At 39.1% G+C, this 17,245-nt stretch overlaps 2 protein-coding genes across 2 annotated transcripts in view; one reads left to right on the top strand and one right to left on the bottom strand.

Annotated features, from left to right (window-relative positions):
* The window catches only part of VWDE (von Willebrand factor D and EGF domains), a 458,699-nt gene that overhangs the window by 365,793 nt on the left and 75,661 nt on the right, over positions 1–17,245 (bottom strand). The gene's annotated exons all lie outside the window — the stretch shown is intronic.
* On the top strand, positions 1,300–17,130 carry TMEM106B (transmembrane protein 106B). Its single transcript, XM_079301066.1, has 8 exons — positions 1,300–1,449; positions 3,927–4,148; positions 6,828–6,891; positions 8,168–8,327; positions 9,112–9,252; positions 9,382–9,431; positions 10,890–10,943; positions 11,667–17,130. Exons 2-8 carry the CDS (start codon positions 3,929–3,931, stop codon positions 11,803–11,805), a joined length of 828 nt encoding a protein of 275 aa, XP_079157192.1. The 5' UTR covers positions 1,300–1,449; positions 3,927–3,928; the 3' UTR covers positions 11,806–17,130.

Genomic DNA, 17,245 nt, shown 5'->3' with positions numbered 1-17,245 from the left:
TTGCTCAGGCCAATCTCTGGCAGAACATCTCATGCCCATGCCCTGGATAAACAAACATCCTGTACAAGCAACGTTGTATGACATGCCGCGAGTGATGAAAAGGCGCTGCGCTCGCTTCTGGCTCCTCTTTTTGCTGCCACCGCTTTGATGTCATGATGATCTCCTTTCTCCGGAGCACAGGGAGCGAGGGGCTCCCACCAGAGCTGCCAAGGAGGGCACAGAAAACAGCGATGGTGCCTCGAAACTGAGAACAGGAGCGGGCGCTCACAGCTGGGGCAGCACGGCAAAACAGCGACAGGACGAGAGGACACGGGTTTAACTGCACCGGGGGAGGTTAGGTTGGACATTAGGAAGAATTCCTTCACAGAACGATGATTAGAGATTGGAATGGACTGGCCCGGGAGGTGCTGTCCCTAGAGGTGTTTAAGGAAAGACTGGCCCTTGCTGCCGTGGTCTAGTTGACGTGGTGGTTCGGTCATAGGTTGGACCAGACGATCTTAGATGATTCTGTTAATAGGATTCTGAACCTCCGGTTGGAATCCCGCTCTGTCCCCTTTAGTCCCTCTGCCGCAAAGGGGGGCTGTGCGACATGCCTACTCCCCGTTCCACTCCCGCACACGGGATCGCCCCGCACCCTCGGGATATCCATTCATGCGCCATTCCCGAGCCCCGGCTCGGCGGGGAGCCGAGCCCACAGCCCGCCCCGTTCCGCCCCGTTCCGCCCCGTTCCGCCCCGCTCGGCCCCGCTCCGCCCCGCGGCTGCGCACACGCTCGATCCGGGGCTCAGCGCCGGCCGCTGCGTCGCTCCGGAGGCTCCGGTTCTGCCGCTGTGCCGTGCCCGGCCCGGCCCGCGCCGCAGGTGGGACGGAGGGGCGCTCGGCGGCGGGCGGGGGCTGCGGGGCGCTGGCGGAGCTGCGCGCCGGGCCGGGGTCGCTGCGGCCCCTGGGCCTCGGCGGGGCCTGGGCAGGCCGGCGGAGCGGGGGGCTGGCCTGGCCTGGCTTAGCCCTGGCTTAACCCTGGCTTAGTCCTGGCTTGTCCGGTCCTTGGTCTGGCCCTGCCCCGGGACGGCTCCCGCGCCGAGACCACCCCAGGTCGAGCGGGTCCGGGGCCGGCCGGGCAGCCCAGCAGCAGCCGAGCTCGCCGGGCCCTGATCCAAGCCTACTGTAAACTTCGCCATGTTTGTGAGAGCAGCTGGCGCTGATGGACTAGCAAATCCCCAAAGCCCAGGGGTTTTGGCTCCTTTATTTTGGCAGCGCCCGGGTCGCGGGTCTGTCAGGGGCTGTGAAGGGCGGCGCTGGTCGTGCCCACCCGGGCTGGACAAGCCTGTGGCTGCCAAGTCACTGCCTTGCCCTGCTTCGAGGAGCTGGTGATGATCGCGGTTAAGGCACAGCTGGTGGGGCAGGCGGTGGTTGCGATTCGAAAGCTTTTGCTGTATTGAAAAAGAAGTAGGTTTCTAATCTCAAGTTTCCATGTTTGCATATAAAGGGTAAGAACATCTGCCTGACTTGGTGGAGTAGTATAACAATGTAGTTTGACTCTATGAGGTTTCACTGAGTTTATAAACAAAGTGTTTTTCCCCTAGCCTTGTGTGTAGCTCAGGATGTGGTGGTTCAGTCTGTCTTGTGACACTGTTTGGGTTTTGTCCCTGCACCATTGTGCTGCAGTGCACAGCAAGTTGAAGGGTGCGGTTGTAAACAAAAGCCACTCGTCACAGCATTGGTAGTTTACCAAACTCCTTTTAACAAACTGTAAATTCACAGAAACCTCAGTTAAGTCCAAGGGGAATTGAGTGTAACATCAGTTGCAAGGGAGACTGGACCAAAGCAGAGCTGTTCATGGAGCAGGATTTCTGACTTTGGTGATGATATATAGAAACTGTGAGATACAGTTGTTATATTTTCAGAGTTACTACTGTTAAACCTATAAGTGCTGGATAAACATATTCGTGATTTGTGGTCAGCTGTAATAAGGTTCGGGCTCAGCTGGGAGAAACAGCACGTTGGTGAATCCTGTTTTGTTTGAAAGTGGTTCTGTGTTTTCCTAATTCTGAACTGAGATGTTTCTTCATCTGGCACCATTAAATTCAATTATTGAAGCTCAGGTACAGTTGTCATTGAAGGATGCACCTGCATTAGTACTTTAATTCAAACGAAGGACGTGCTCTTGAAAGGAGTTCCCAGTCATCCTTTCCTGCTGCACTTTGGCTGATGTCACAGTGTGATCAGGGAGAGTGTGAACCTTTCCTTCTGGAAAAAGCTAAAACTAGAAGGTGCACTTCAGTTGTCAGTGGGATGTAGTCAGCTGGATGAAGTGGTGGCAGAGCAGCATGATCCCTAAGCTGTCAGATCTGTAATTGTGGCAGCTATTGCCTAAGCTGCAAGACTCAAGTTCCGTAGCTGGAAGGCTGTAGGTCAGCTGCAAGGAGAAAAGTAAGCAAAAACCCCATGTGAAACAGTTGTCAACAATGTCAGCAGCTTTTCAGGATTTTTTTTTTCAATAGCTCTGTAGTTTTCATTTTCAATTCAACAATTTCCATTGTTGAACTGCTCCCAAAATTAGAATGTTTAAAAAGTGCTGTAGCACTTTTTAAAGTGAAGGGTAAGAAGCTTTCCTGTTTGTAAGGGTTTAATGATATAAATGAGAAAAATAATCCTGCATATTTGCTGTAACTGGGACCAGTTGGTATTTGTTTACTTACTTTCCTTCTCCCACATTCACTTAGCCTTTGTGGCAATGTATTGAACCAATGTCGTGTTTGCATTGCCATCACTATATTTGAGATATTTCTGTTCTGTCTTTAGTGGGTTTAAAATATTCTGACTTATTTTCCTCTTTTAATCTTCCACATAGTGTGCTTCCTTTTAGTGATCCAGCGTAATTCCTAGCTGCCATTCTAAAAATGCCTCTTAATGGAAAAAAAAAAAAACAGTGAAGTTTTGCATATTCTTTTTTAATCATGCAGTTGCTTAAAACACTGATGAATTAAGTGACTGCTGTCTCTGTGTGTTAAGTAACTAAAATGGGTTATGTAGATAAGCTGGACAACTAATTGCCCTTCATGTAGAAGTTTTTTGTAAAAGTTTTTTTTTATCTTGGAGGTATTTTTCCAATGTTTCCAGAGTTGCATTGGGGAGGTTTCTGCTTACAGCATTTTTTTTACAGACTTTAGTTTTAACTGTTCTATGTTTCAAGGTATTTTCAGTGTCATTGCTGAAAAGCTACACTAATGAGAAAAAATTAAAATACACATAGATAACAAAAAAGCTTTTGTGAGTAATACTCTCTTTTAAACAAGTCTTTATAAATGCTATATATTGGCAGCTGCTATGTTTAAGTAATTCCCTTTTTTTACTTGACTCCCATGTGAATTATTCCTCATTTGAATTAAAGGGAATCATCAATTTAAATACCAGCTAATGCATATTTCTAGCTTAGAAACTAGTAGCCAATCCTGTGTTCTCAAAATAAGTCCAGGTTAAAAAATATACTAAAATGGGGTCATGTATGTAGCATTTACTCAAAATTGCAAAATTGCTTTCTATGGCCCAGTCTTGATTTTTTTTTTTTTTTTAATACCAAGATTAACATTGTGTTAAAGCCTGTACAATACCAATGCTTTGAAAAGCTGTTGCCAGCAGTTGTACTGTTGTACTGTTCTAACTTTAAAGCCTCTCTTGGTCCCCTTTCAACCTGTGCATATTGGAGAATCTGAACAAAGCTCCCAGTTAATTCAGGTTCTTTACAGTTTGGGATTGACTCCAGCTTGACAGGGCCTTAGTGCTTTGCAGATCTTAATGGATCTGAACAAAGGAGAGCTGAGTCTTGTCAGACTGTGGCCACAGACTAACAGCTACCTGCTGCAGAGAAATAAATGCAAGCCATGTTTGAATCATTCTCCCTGAAAACTTCCTTCTGACTTTTTTTAGACATGGGAAAATCACTTTCTCACCTGCCTATGCATACATGCAAGGAAGATGGTTATGATGGAAGCTCAGTGTCTGATAACGTGAGGAATGGTTTAGTTCACTCAGAAGTGCACAATGAAGATAGCAGATGTGGAGATGTGTCACAGTTTCCATATGTGGAATTTACAGGAAGAGACAGTGTCACCTGCCCAACCTGCCAGGGAACAGGAAGGATTCCACGAGGTAAATTTCTGTTTGTTACTTTTATTTCTTATTTTACCTATAAATTTACATAATAGCCATATGCAGTTGTAGTAATTAATAACGAATAGCTTTTCAAGTCAAGATGAAGTCTTCTCATATTTTTGAGTTTTTTAGCACTAAGGATTTTGTTACACTAAATAAGTGTAGCAAGTTGAGTCAGTTGTTACACCTTGGCTATTACAACTTGGATCTCCTCTTGTCTGTACAATGCAACTGTTTCTTCCTCCTCTGCCTTGAATACACACATAACCATAACCTTTAGTTTCATGACACTTTATTGCATTTTTTTTTAACTACCTATTTTAAACTAACTGAATCAATACATAACTGCAAAAGTCGCTGCAAATACAGAATTGAAATAGTAGGCCTGGGCTGCAACACCTTTTCCCTGATTTATAGTGAATTTTTTTTGCCCTCACTGCTGCCAATGTCCTTTGTTTTCCTTTACCCTCCTTTTGTCCCACTGGTGCTTGCTGGCTGGATAACTCCAGCTTGGAATTGAAAATATATATATTCTTTGGCTGCCTCACCAAGGGGTAGGCTACACAGCATTGGTCTTCATACCATGTTTTGTTTGCTTTGCCTTCATCCTTTGGTTTTCCTCTTGGTAAAACATGCTGCTTTGCTCTGCTTCTATACTAAATGATAAGCTGCCTAAATATTTATGAAGAGACATGTGAAAGGAGAATGTGGGATATCTGAAACCAGGCAGAAGAAGAGAGTGACAAATGCAGTGGGCCAAGGCACAGCCTTGAGCTTCTGCTGTGAGATTTTCCCTTTGACTGAGGAAGAGCTGATGAGATGATTCCATGTTTGAGTTTGCTTTTGCCAGACCCCTTATCCAAAATTGATTATTGGGTGTAAAAGCTCTTGGAACTGATTTCAACCAGCAGCTCAGGAAACTTGAATGGTGTCTATGCCATGTTGTCGTTCTATATGTGCTTTGGTGAGATTAAGTTATGACAGTTCACAAACCCTTGCATCTCACCTTTGTAGAAGGACCAGGGAGCATAGAATATTTCAGTGGTTGCAAATACCGTAGGAGATTTGTATTTTAGCTGTTAAACTTTCTACTACAATGTGTATTCTTGGAGTACCTCTGAATTCAGCAAATTTGGCACCTGGAAACGCTCTGAAACTAAAAGTTACCTTAGCCAGAAAGGGTAAAGAAGTTTGATCTGTTAACTTGAAATACTTGTTAATATCAATAACGTTTTACTCAAAATGAAGAAATAGCAGGATTTCTATGTTCAAAAGTATCTTATTTTCATCCTTAGATGTAATTCTTAAATAAATGTAAGTTAACTATTTTATTAAAGATTTTACAGTAACTATAAAAACATGCATGTTATATATACATTCTAATAAAATTATGTGGTTAAACTTAGAACTTAAAATGAGTTATTAGAGCTAAGAGGGTTGATTGTCCTTCTAATTATTCTTTAGTATTTTAGAGAAGAAAAAATGTCAAGTTTGGAGGTCATTTGAGGGGAAAGGGGAAAACTTAAGAATGACAGCATAACTAGTAAGACTATAATTAATATGTGATATGATGGCTAAACTGTAATAAATCCATGAAGTTATGTTTTGTTACTTGGACAGCTTTAGTTTTTTAGTGTGATGTATGACAGCAGGACTGTGCTATTTTCTTCAAAGGTTGAAGATGCTTCATTGAAGTAGAGATGAAAATGTGTTTTAAATTGGTAGAGGCTTTTTAGAAGGTTGATATTTTGCATGCTACTGTATACTTGGTTAGCATGTTTTGCTTAGCATAGTGATTCAGCATGGAATCATTGCCAAGTGTTTGATTAGCTAAGTGATTATTTGATCAAATTTTGCATTTGTCTTAAAAATTACAGATCTGACTTGGCCTTGAGGCCTCTGTTCTCATACAGTTCCACAATGAATAGCAAAAGCTCTATTGGCAGATGTAGTACATGTATGTTCAACTACTACTCATCTGTGCATGTACTCTTTACTTCTGCTGTTAAGATACCCCCTTTCAAAAGGCTGTCTAGTGACATAACTTCCATGGGAAATTCCAGTAGATACTTATTTTGACTTCCAGGGTGCTGCAGCTCAGCAGCACCATGGTAAATATGGTTTTGTATACTCCTGATTTCCAGAATGCTGTGTATGCATAGCTTGTTGCCCAGACCACCTGTATTGATAGCTTTGGTTGTTTTGGTTTGAGCTTGTTGTTTGGTGGGGATTTTTTAACCAAACCTGACTTCTGCTTTTTAGAAGACTACTTGCAGAATGCCTTCTGCATCAGTTCTTACTGCCCAAGCTTCTGCATGTTTTGTCCTATGAGTTTATGTAGTTTGGCATGGAGAGCTCAGAGCTCTTTCTTCAGGAAGTGGTGCCAGAAGCAGTGCTGTCTCTGGTCATGTGTGCAGCACAGAGGCAGGATTTATTGCTGTTTTGGTCCTTGTGGACTTGGTGTTTTTTCATTTTGATGTTGCATAAGCCATACTATTTCAGAAAATGACATCATCTACAGTAGCATTTGACCTGGGTCCTTATCTGGAATTTAAATGTTTATCTTTAGTGTTTATTCTTTGGTACCACTAGGTTGTAAGGGGTACTCTTTGTTTAAAAGAGCTGCAACAACACTTATTCTTTGTTTAAATTCTGAAAGGGTGTTTTTGTTTCCAGGGCAGGAAAATCAGCTGGTAGCCTTAATTCCATACAGTGATCAAAGACTGAGGCCAAGAAGAACGTAAGTCAATACCTGAATCTACAGTTAATTATTCTCTTCTAGTTAAAATTCAACAGTTCAAATGAGATAGCAATAAGAAGAATCAAGCAAAAATCACTGGAATGCTTTCTTGCATTCATTATTGAAAGAATAGGGCTTGTGGGTAATCCCACCCTTCACCTCTAACTCTTGGAGAGTTATTCATTAACAGGTGTGCATAATTTCATCACAGTGCATCTTAGCTAAGTACAAGGCTAAGGAATACTGTGTGACCTATTCATCTACATGTTTACAGTAATGCTGTGAATATATCTCAATCTCTGTAGCATCCTAATTGATCTAAGTAGACACATCTTCAGTGTTAGTTTGATTTAATTGATAGTGTCTTTGAGCCACTACTACAAAATAAGTCACCTAAAATTAACTTGTAACATTCTGATTTTTGTAGCTAGAAAAATCAACAATTTATGGTACAGCATATTTTTTTTTTTCTAGGATCTATGTAGGGGGTTCACTATGATGTTTAGGGCTTTTTGTTCTGACATGTTTTGGTTTTCTTTTTTTTTTTAATGTTGTGATATTTTTGTATCAAACAGAAATGAGTGCCAGGAAAAATAAATATATTAGCTTCACATAATACTATTCTGGATAATATATCTGATGTAATGGTAGTACAGATTTGAAGCATATTATTCTAGTGTTCAAATCTTGACAAAATTGGAGCTGAAGTAGATCTTTTTATTTGTGGAGGGTTTTTTTATTATCTCTCACACCACTACTACCACCCCACCCTCCTGTGCACAGAGCCACACCCACACAAACACACTTTTGTATTAGCTTGATTGTGCATCTCCTGCTCCTTAGCTGAAGTGCTAACACTTTCCATGGAAGTGGGGATTCTCTGTCATGAGAGCTTTATTTTGTGTTCTGGGTGTTTTTGAGAGACTTCCACAAAATAACGGAAGTTGTGCTATAAATAAATGTTAAGAGGAAGTGGATTTGTTTCAAAGCACATAAATATTTACCTTTTCCATTTTCTTTTGCAAGTTACAAATGTTGGCATAACCACATGATTTGAAATGTGATTTCTGATGTATACGCAAGAGTAAGAGCTGATTAAGACATAGCTGTGAAGTGCAGCATAGGGTTTTTTTTCCCTTTTTAGAAGCTAATAAAAGCTAGAAATAAACTGAATTAGTTGTGTTGACTAGTCCTGCTCCTTCTCACTTAAAAGAAAACAGCATGCCACTATTTTTTAATGTGCTTTTGACTCTGAAATGTGCTTTTTTCCCTCCAGAAAGCTCTATGTGACTGCTTCTGTAACTGTGTGTTTGCTGCTTTCTGGGCTGGCTGTGTTTTTCCTGTTTCCTCGCTCGATTGACGTTCAGTACATTGGTGTGAAGTCAGTGTACGTCACTTACGAACCGGACAGGCGGATCATCTACCTAAATATCACAGTGAGTCTGACTCTCTGGGTGTTGGTAATGCATAAATGCACCAGGAGGTACTGCTTTGCACTTTAATGTACATAGAAACTGTGGTCTGGCTGGAAAGCTTAGTTGGTGCCTTAAGAGCTAGAATCAGTGACCAGTTTGGAAATGTGACTAAACGTGCCGTGGCTGGTTCTTGTAGCTGTAGCTAATAGAGGTGCAGTTGCAAGCTGGCTTTGGGTCTTCTGTTGTCAAGGGAACAGTAACTTTAGAGTTCTCAGTGTTACTTTTGGAATATGTCTGAAATTTAGTGTGTAGGAATACCATTTTCTATTGCCTCTGTCAGAATTGGTGGTGAGGCAAAATGCTTTCTTATCCACCTTAAAACTTAAAGGAGCTCTTTCCACATAATTCTTGATTTCTTCATAATTACCTTGATAAAGGATTGCCTGAAGACTTTTGGTAGAGTTCTTAATTTTAAATAAAGCAAAGCTGCCATGGGAGAAAGACATTCTTTGACAGCTAAATTTACTGGAAGGAATAATTGAAGATAGGAGAAAATTCAGTATTTGAAGTGGAGGGCTGGTACCAGGAAAGTTGTGCAGAAGTTTGTATCACTCAGTATATTCACTAATCAAATTCAGAAAGGGGTTAAGTGATGGTCAGTAACCCCACTCCTCTCTGCAATCCTCACAGGCAGGAAAACTTACTTGCAGAATTTCTGATATTACTGTCTCATGCATGAGATTCAAAATGTTTGCTCATCAAGATAGAATGGATAGCTCTTACTGCTTTGTGTTTGTTTTTTCAGAACACGCTTAATATAACGAATAACAACTACTACTCTGTTGAAGTGGCAAATATCACAGCCCAGGTTCAGTTTTCAAAAACAGTTATTGGCAAAGCACGGTTAAACAACATCACCAACATTGGTCCACTTGATATGAAACAGGTAAGTAGCTTAGGCTTTCTAAGTTAAACTTCAAATAAAAAGCATATGTTAATCTTCATATATAAATCTACTTATTTGTGTTTTCATTGCTTTTTTAATTGTGTTTTTTTTTATTTTTTTTTTTTTTAGATTGATTATATGGTGCCCACAGTCATACAAGATGAAATGAGCTACATGTAGTAAGTGTATTCACCTATAACTATCACATGGATATTATTAAAAGTTGCAGTGGTGTTAAAAACAACTTCCTCCTAAGTTAGCAGGAATCTGTCTGGAAAGTTGCTGGGACATTTTCTTTTAAGTTTAATAGCACTGAAAGATAGGTAGTTGCTTGATTAGTTGCATATACCTAGGCTTGCTGTACCTGGCTGCAAACCCTCTAAATGGTATCTCTGTTACAGTATTTTGGGCCTTGGCACTAGTAAGGACTGCTGCTTTAGGGGGTGAAAGTGCAGGTGTGTTCCCCTAACAAGTTCTTTAGTAACTTTTCCACAACTTTCTCTTCAGTAGAAGGAAATTTGTATTTAGTGGTATGCAAATTAAAGACTTGTCTTCAGACATTGTGTATACAAGGGTAAGCAGCCTGCCCTTTGAGTGGTTTTATTCATAGCTTCTGAAAATTCAGTGGTCCAACAGACTGGTACCTTAGTTCTCTTACGCTGAAATCTAGACTGAACAGGAAGAGTTAACTACTGAGGCTTCAGGTCTGTGTGCAATTCTAGTGGATGCCAGCCCCTTTGAGGTGGGAGAAAAACCTTATTGCTTTGAAGTGTTGAAACAAAATGAAGTAGGTGTGAAATGCCAAGAGAGGCACAATCTTCCACAGAAAATGTTGAACATCTGTCACCTTTTAAAAGTATGTAAATTAGCTTTATGTAGACACTAAATCCTGTGAATCTGCTCAGTCTTTGGATGTATGACAAATTAAATAAGGAAATAAAAAAATAACCTTCATAGAACTTATGATAATGCTGTATGTTTTTACAATTTGGATGAGCTGAGTTCACTGACTTTTTATATTTTAAATTTGTTGGTGCAGGGAGAAAGAATGACAAAGGCATGCAAATACTGTAGGTGGCTGCCAAGCAGTCTTACTACACTGATCACATGTTTTACATTCTAGAGCTGATAAAATTGTGACCAAGAGCAATGATTTAAGAAGCAGGGGTTAAAAGTATGTACTTGCATGGTGCTCTTTATGACTGGTATGTAGGCGTGTGTCAGAAAATGTAAGTCTGAAAAGGTGATCTTGCAAGAGGGCAATAACCTTGACTTTGGAATCTCTCTATGTTGGTTAAAGGCTAGTTTGCATAATATAGAAGTGGATGAGTACAGAAAAAAAAAAGATGGCAAAAGTGATCCTGACAGGCTTTAAATGTAGTGTAGGGCATTTCTGTTGGCATTACATGAAAGCAAACACATGTGGAGACAGCACCTGTGAAAGTAAGACTATGTATGTAAAAGTGGGTCCAGGTGACCATACAATCACTGGCAAATGATTCTGTTGCTATTGCCAGCAACCCTCTAGTCTCTATATATACAGACAGCAGAATTTCCAGTTAAAGCCAGAAATTATTTTAGATAATTACCCTGGAAAAGTTTGATGTAAATCTAACAATTGTTGTTCTTTTTTGCAGTGACTTCTGTACTTTACCATCTATCAAAGTACATAACATAGTAGTGATGATGCAGTAAGTATGGTAGTCTTCCTATGTGTGAGAAACAGATTCAGAAGCAATGTAATTCTCATTAAAATAATACTCAAATACTTAATCCTGGAGTCTTTGCATCATAGATGAAATTAAGTCGACTCACTTTCTACTGTTGTAGCTTTATAGTTATAGAAAGTGAGCTGTCTTTTGACAGGTTCTGGTGCTATAAAGACTGCATTGAGAATCATTGCTACTCTATCTGCTCTGCAGCTGGGCTGTAGCTATGGAGCTACTGATATCTCAAAAACTTTAAAATTACTTTGTCTATCACCCACTGTCCAAAACTTGCTGAGATCTTTGATCTTGAAGGAGTTCCTGGCTTTAGTATTCTGTCAGAGATTGCTTTTTGTGACATGGCATAAATTTCAGCATGGTGGGGTCTTTTCATTGGTGAGGGACTGGAGTGTGTCTTTAGACTAGATATAACATGGCTTGTAGCTTGTTTAATCGTTTGCTTTCTTGTCACAAACAAGAAATATTACTTGTAGTGGTAAATGTTACAAGTAGACCTGAGCTTTAGCATCTTTAGGAAAAGGAACTAGATGTCTTTCATGGATAAAACCTGTAATGGTAAATCTGTAATATTCTTAAATTTATTTAAAATGTATTTTGTTCCAAAACTTTTTCTTTAATAATGCTGGTAATAAAAACACAGTGATTTTTAGAATAGAATACACTAAAAATATTTTCTGTTTTTTTAAGAGTGACAGTGACCACCTCGTACTTAGGCCACCCTGAGCAAATATCCCAGGAGAGATACCAGTATGTGGACTGTGGAGGAAACACGACCTACCTGCTGGGCCAGTCAGAGTATTTAAATGTCCTTCAGCCTCCACAGTAGAAGCACCTGTTGGCTGGTGTGGAATGACTGCTGTTGGTGCTTGCAGAGATCCTTTGGATAGAGCTGGTGTTACATGGAGGGGAGAGTTCATGCCATGTACAGCATAGCAAACATGGAGATCTGTACACTTTAGATGCAAGGAGGGAAAGGTGCAAATTGTAAATAGGTGCACTTGTTAAATGTTGTGTTTTCCCCTTCTGTTTGCTTTCTGTTACTGTAAGCACTTCTGTCAAGTTGTGTGGTGGGGGGGAGAGGGGGAATATCAGATTCTTGAACAGAACTGGGACTTTTCCTTACAGTGTGGTACATCAACTTAGAATAACTGTGTGTATGTCTGTGTTTAGGTGAAATGTGTCACTAATGAGCATTTTTTAAAAAACAATACTCATAAATTTATAAGTTTATACTTCTGTTCTTGATATTTGACTATTGAAAACGCAGTGTTACTACTTAAGTAACAAGATTACTTTGAGGTGTTTGGGTATGAAATTTCTATTAGTAGCCCAGTGGCAATAGTTCTTTATTTTGGGATTCTACACTTCATTTGCTATCCATGATTAGAGGTGACATGCAGTCTATGAAAGCCAGGAAAGCTCTCTTGGATGACACTATAGTTGAATGTGCAGTTTCTAGAATCTGGCATCTTTTCATTCATATTCCCTCTTGCTACCTCTGAGATGTTATAAGGAGAATATATATTGTTAGATTTAAAGATGGGTTTAAAACTAAACAAGAAACAACCCCCACAACAATTACTGACAAAGAAAAAATGCAATACTCTAGAAAATGAACAAGACTTTACCAGTCTGTTTTTAGTAAGCTTTTTGGAACAGATATTAAAATCAAGATTGTGCAGTTGGGACTAGGTGGGAAACTTTGATCATGGGTTTGGAGAGCTTGGTGTAAATTTTTGTGATTTTTTTACTGTTTTAATGTATTATATACCTAAGCAACTTTTAAGTGTTAATACATAGGGTTTTGTTTATTTCTTGCTTATTTCTTGGGTTTTTTTTTTGCTTTTTTCAGTAAGCAGTAATCTGTACCTCCAGAGCACTCAGAGGTCATATCAAAATTATGTAAGGGAAGATGAAGCAATTCTTTCTGTAGGAGTAAATGCTGATGTAATTGTGAGATTACTGACTGACAGCACGAAATAGTTTCTGTAGCACAGTTTGCACATATGAATTTCTGGGGTAATTGTCAGTCGTGATGATTGTAAACTTTGGGTCCAAAGTTGTTTGACTTCTGAAGGCTGACTATTCTGAGGGGTAACTTTTTAATTAGCTAGGTCAGTATTGTTTTATTTCTATATTAGGTGAGATCCAGCTGTTAGAGGGTACTATTAAGACTGTTGCATTATAATGAATAGTGGGTTGGTTTTTTTTAAATAGATATTACTGTTTTTGTGCTGCCTATCTCCTGGAAATAAGCTATACAGAATGCATTGGCAATAAACACAATAGAAAAAGGCTTCTGAGTAACTTGCCACTAACAATCTCTGATGCTCCAGTACTTAGGAGAGATACATGTCTACATTATTCTTTTGTTTGCTGGCCTCTCTTAAATGGACCTAAGGGGATGGGTGGGGGAAAAAAATGTGGGTGATGTAAGATTGATTTAAAAGGCATTAAGTAACCATAATAAACACCCCACTCTCTATTTAAATTGCTATGAGCACTTACTCCAAGAGTCTGTGAAAACTTCTGGAACCTCAACTATCAATTTCATCTTTTGCCTTTAGAGAACTTCTGTAACTGGAGTAGTCAATTGAGATGATTTATTGTGATTATATTCTGAAGATTATTCTTGATTTTTGGGCCCTTAAAAGTAAGCATCCTTTATTGCAGCTCACAGTCATGAGGGAAGCTAGTTCACAACTGACTCACCTTTCTAGAGTTTAGATGAGGTTCATAGCTGCTAAAGTGCATTCATAAGCTTGACTGATAAGCTGAGAAGATACAGGTGATAACTGAAGACCAGGAGAGTGGGGAGCTGGCTAGAAGCAGAGAGGTGAACTCATGATACCTGTTGTAGAAAGATATGCTGATAATGGAGAGTAGAGAGAGAGAGAGCATTCTGGTTTAAACCATATCAGAACTGAAGTCTGCCAGCAAGTGACACAGAGTCTTTTCTTCTAGGCTTAAATACTTATACACTAAAGTGTTGTTTTTGTTTTGGGGGTTGTTGTTTATGGTTTTTTGAAATAGAAGAAGGCAGCTGTAGGCAGATAGTTATATTGGTTTAAAACAAATTTTTCTTTGAAGGATGAAAAGTAATCTAAAATAACTGGAATGGCACAATGATCAAATTATTTGGTGGCAGTAGTGAATCCTGCTTTTGAGCAAGCATGGCAGAGGGGGAAGTTGCACTTTATGCAACATTGAGACTCAGACTGGCTTTTGAAATTTTGGTGGACATGCTGACCAAAACCAGTACTTAAATTTGTGGTTCTTAAACTTGCATGAAGAGCTTGGAATTCACTGATTTAAATTAAAGAATTGAGTGGAGTTATTCTTTCCATGTATGTGTCAGAAGGGAGAAGATAAAACACCAGTTTTTTTATCTAGGATATCTAAACATCAATTTGTGATAGAATTACTGAATGGTGAAGAGTTCTCATTGTAAAAAATGAACTGTGGCTTAAAGATCCTACTGAATTCTCAAATTAAGTCAGTAACAGGAGAATAAAAGGTTCAAGGTTCCAAGTGCTAGTATTCCCTTGCACAACTGTCAGCATATTACTAATCAAATAAGTATTTCGATTTATGTACTGATTTAATGTAACATCAGATAAGCAGGTAAACATCTGTGTGAATATTTAGCTTGTACTTGCTTTATGTGACCAAGCTTGGAAACATGCTAAAGGGAGCAAGGGAACTCATTATTAACTTGTATAACTTTGTAAACAAGGTATCAGTATACATCCAAGTGCCAGACCTTTCATTTTTCACATTCATTTTATCTTGATCTTAAAATAAAAAAGGCAAACCTTTCAGTTCAGTTGTAAATCAATAAATACAATTCTCTCCAGAGACTCGGTTTGAAAAATTACAGTTTTTTCCTGGTTTGTTTTACCTGTGTCTTCTGAAGTGTTTTGTATTTCACTTGTGATTTCCTCTAGTCTTCAAACACTATCAAATACATTTATATGGTAATGCAGTGTGTTTATTTCTAGTAGAATTCTTTTTACTTGAATAGTCTGTAGCAATTCCTTTACCAAAACCTGTTGCACTTTAAAATGGAAGCTCTGTTAGTTATTTCTTATACAATCCAGATATTGCACTATAATGGCACTATTAAAACTCTGCTTAATGTATTCTGTTTAAAATGACTGTAAAAGTTCAAAAATTTAACCTAAGTAAGCATGGAACACTTAAATTCATAAGAATATTGAAATATTGATTATTTGGCTGTTGGAGAACAAAGTTATTCTACATTTCCAATACATTGCTTTAAAAATAAAAGAATGAATAAATAACCATCCAAGATCAAACCATCAAACAACTAACCATCAAATATCTATTTGGAGAGATTTAAAGGGAAGCACTCTTACTAAAAGATTAAATACCTGACATTCTTGGATTCCTGATTTGGGAAAAAGCCTGTAGAAGTTCATTCATAATTTCTTTACTCATCTCGGTGTCATAGGGATATTGCTTAATTCCTAATCTTTTGTGAAGACAAACCATAAGTATATTTTTCCTCTGTGGTATAACTTTGAAGTTCTTAATTCACTTCTGATGTGTGCATGACCTTGATATTAACATTGTAGTGTTTATATTTTGCAGCTTAATGTTGGCAGATTTGAGTACATGTTTTAGTTGACTTTGCTTCAAATTGTCCTTGAAGTTCTGCAAGTGGATATATTTTTCATAGTAGTGCATTGCAAACATGCCTGGGCTTTTCAGCATGTGGTTTATAAAGGGAACCATTTAAACACTGAAACTCTAAGTGCTTGGATTGAGCCATGAGGGTCTTCAATCTGACTGAAGTGTGCCCTCATGATGGAAAGGATAGTGCTTGGAGTGGTATGAAAGAAATTTCTATATTCAGAAAATGGTAGATTTTCTTTTTTTTCCTCCTTTTTTTGAGGGCTGGAAGTTGTGGTTTTGTTTTTCTACCCACCCTCCAATCTATAGCAAAACATCTGTCTGATCCCAGATAGCACCTTCTAGAATAGGTGACTTGTTCCAGAGTTGGGCAGCTGCAGGAGGCTTTGTCAGCTGAACTGCACATGTAGAATTAAGAGATGGGAAAGACTAGCAATGGTACCTCTATGAACTGAATCTTTTACTTCCCTGTCTAACAAAATGCCACAACCCTAGTAATGGTTCCAGGCTTTCCACTACTGAAAGGGAAGGATAAATAATGCAAGTACTACCAATATGCTTCAGCAATTGACTACTTGCAACCAGCAAAATATTTGTTAGTGATAGCCCTGGTCATGCCAAAAAGGTCTCATTTTTTTTTTCTTTTGGCTCAGGGAAGGAGAAATAGATCCCAGCCAAACGATGTTGAGAACAATTATTTGGCTGTGGCAAATACCCAGTGTTTGTTCCACTTCAGAAGTCATCTTCCTATTTTATGTTTAGCTTGGGAATTCTGATCATTACCAGAGGGGTATTTTGGTGTAGTTTTGCTACCTACAGCTTTTGCCATGTAAATCTACTTTTCTATGAGTAGGCAAGCCTGTTGGCCAGGAAAAACAGTCTGCATGGGATCTGCACACTTCATATGGAGAGCCTTGCAGTCCAGTGGGAGACTGTTCAGTGGGAGTAACATCCTGATCCTCAAACTCTCCTCCTCCAACCATCACAGGGATCCTACAATTTGGATGCACGTGTTTCCTGGGTACTGAAACTGCTTTTGCTTTGCATGGGCAGGGATGTTTAGTACCACACATGTAAGTGTATTATGGTGGCTGAGTATTTTGGGTCTGACTGACTGTGATTTAGTTCTTTTGTTTGATTTAAGGAAGCAAATTTAACTACTGTTAACATCCACTGTACAGAGTGTGCATATAATAGCTTGAGATATGTATAGAAATACTAATGAGTGATAACTATTTTTGTAACTTAAGATGTTCTTGTAACTGTGTAGCAAACAATCTATCCAGTAAAGCATGATAAACACTCTAGAAGTCAAAGAGTATTTTGGAATGACTTGTAGGACACAGAAGCTGTGTTAATGTAAGGTAACTGGGGGGCAAGGAATCTTGTTATTCAGTGGTTCAAAATCTGGAGGACTAACTTCATTATTAATATGTTTCTAGACAGGATTGTTTGACTCAAAGAATGATATTAAATTTTCTATTTAAAATGCCTGGATCACGTATATTTTTTTTTTAACTGACTTAGTATTTTTCTGCCCTTCTTCCCTGTCTCCCACAAGTTTTCCCTCTATCTCACCATATTTTCCCACTAGCTTTCATGTATTTTCA

Source organism: Erithacus rubecula (assembly GCF_903797595.1).
Source record: "Erithacus rubecula genome assembly, chromosome: 3".
Taxonomy (NCBI): Eukaryota; Metazoa; Chordata; class Aves; order Passeriformes; family Muscicapidae; genus Erithacus; species Erithacus rubecula.
This window is presented reverse-complemented; position numbering and strand designations above follow the sequence as displayed.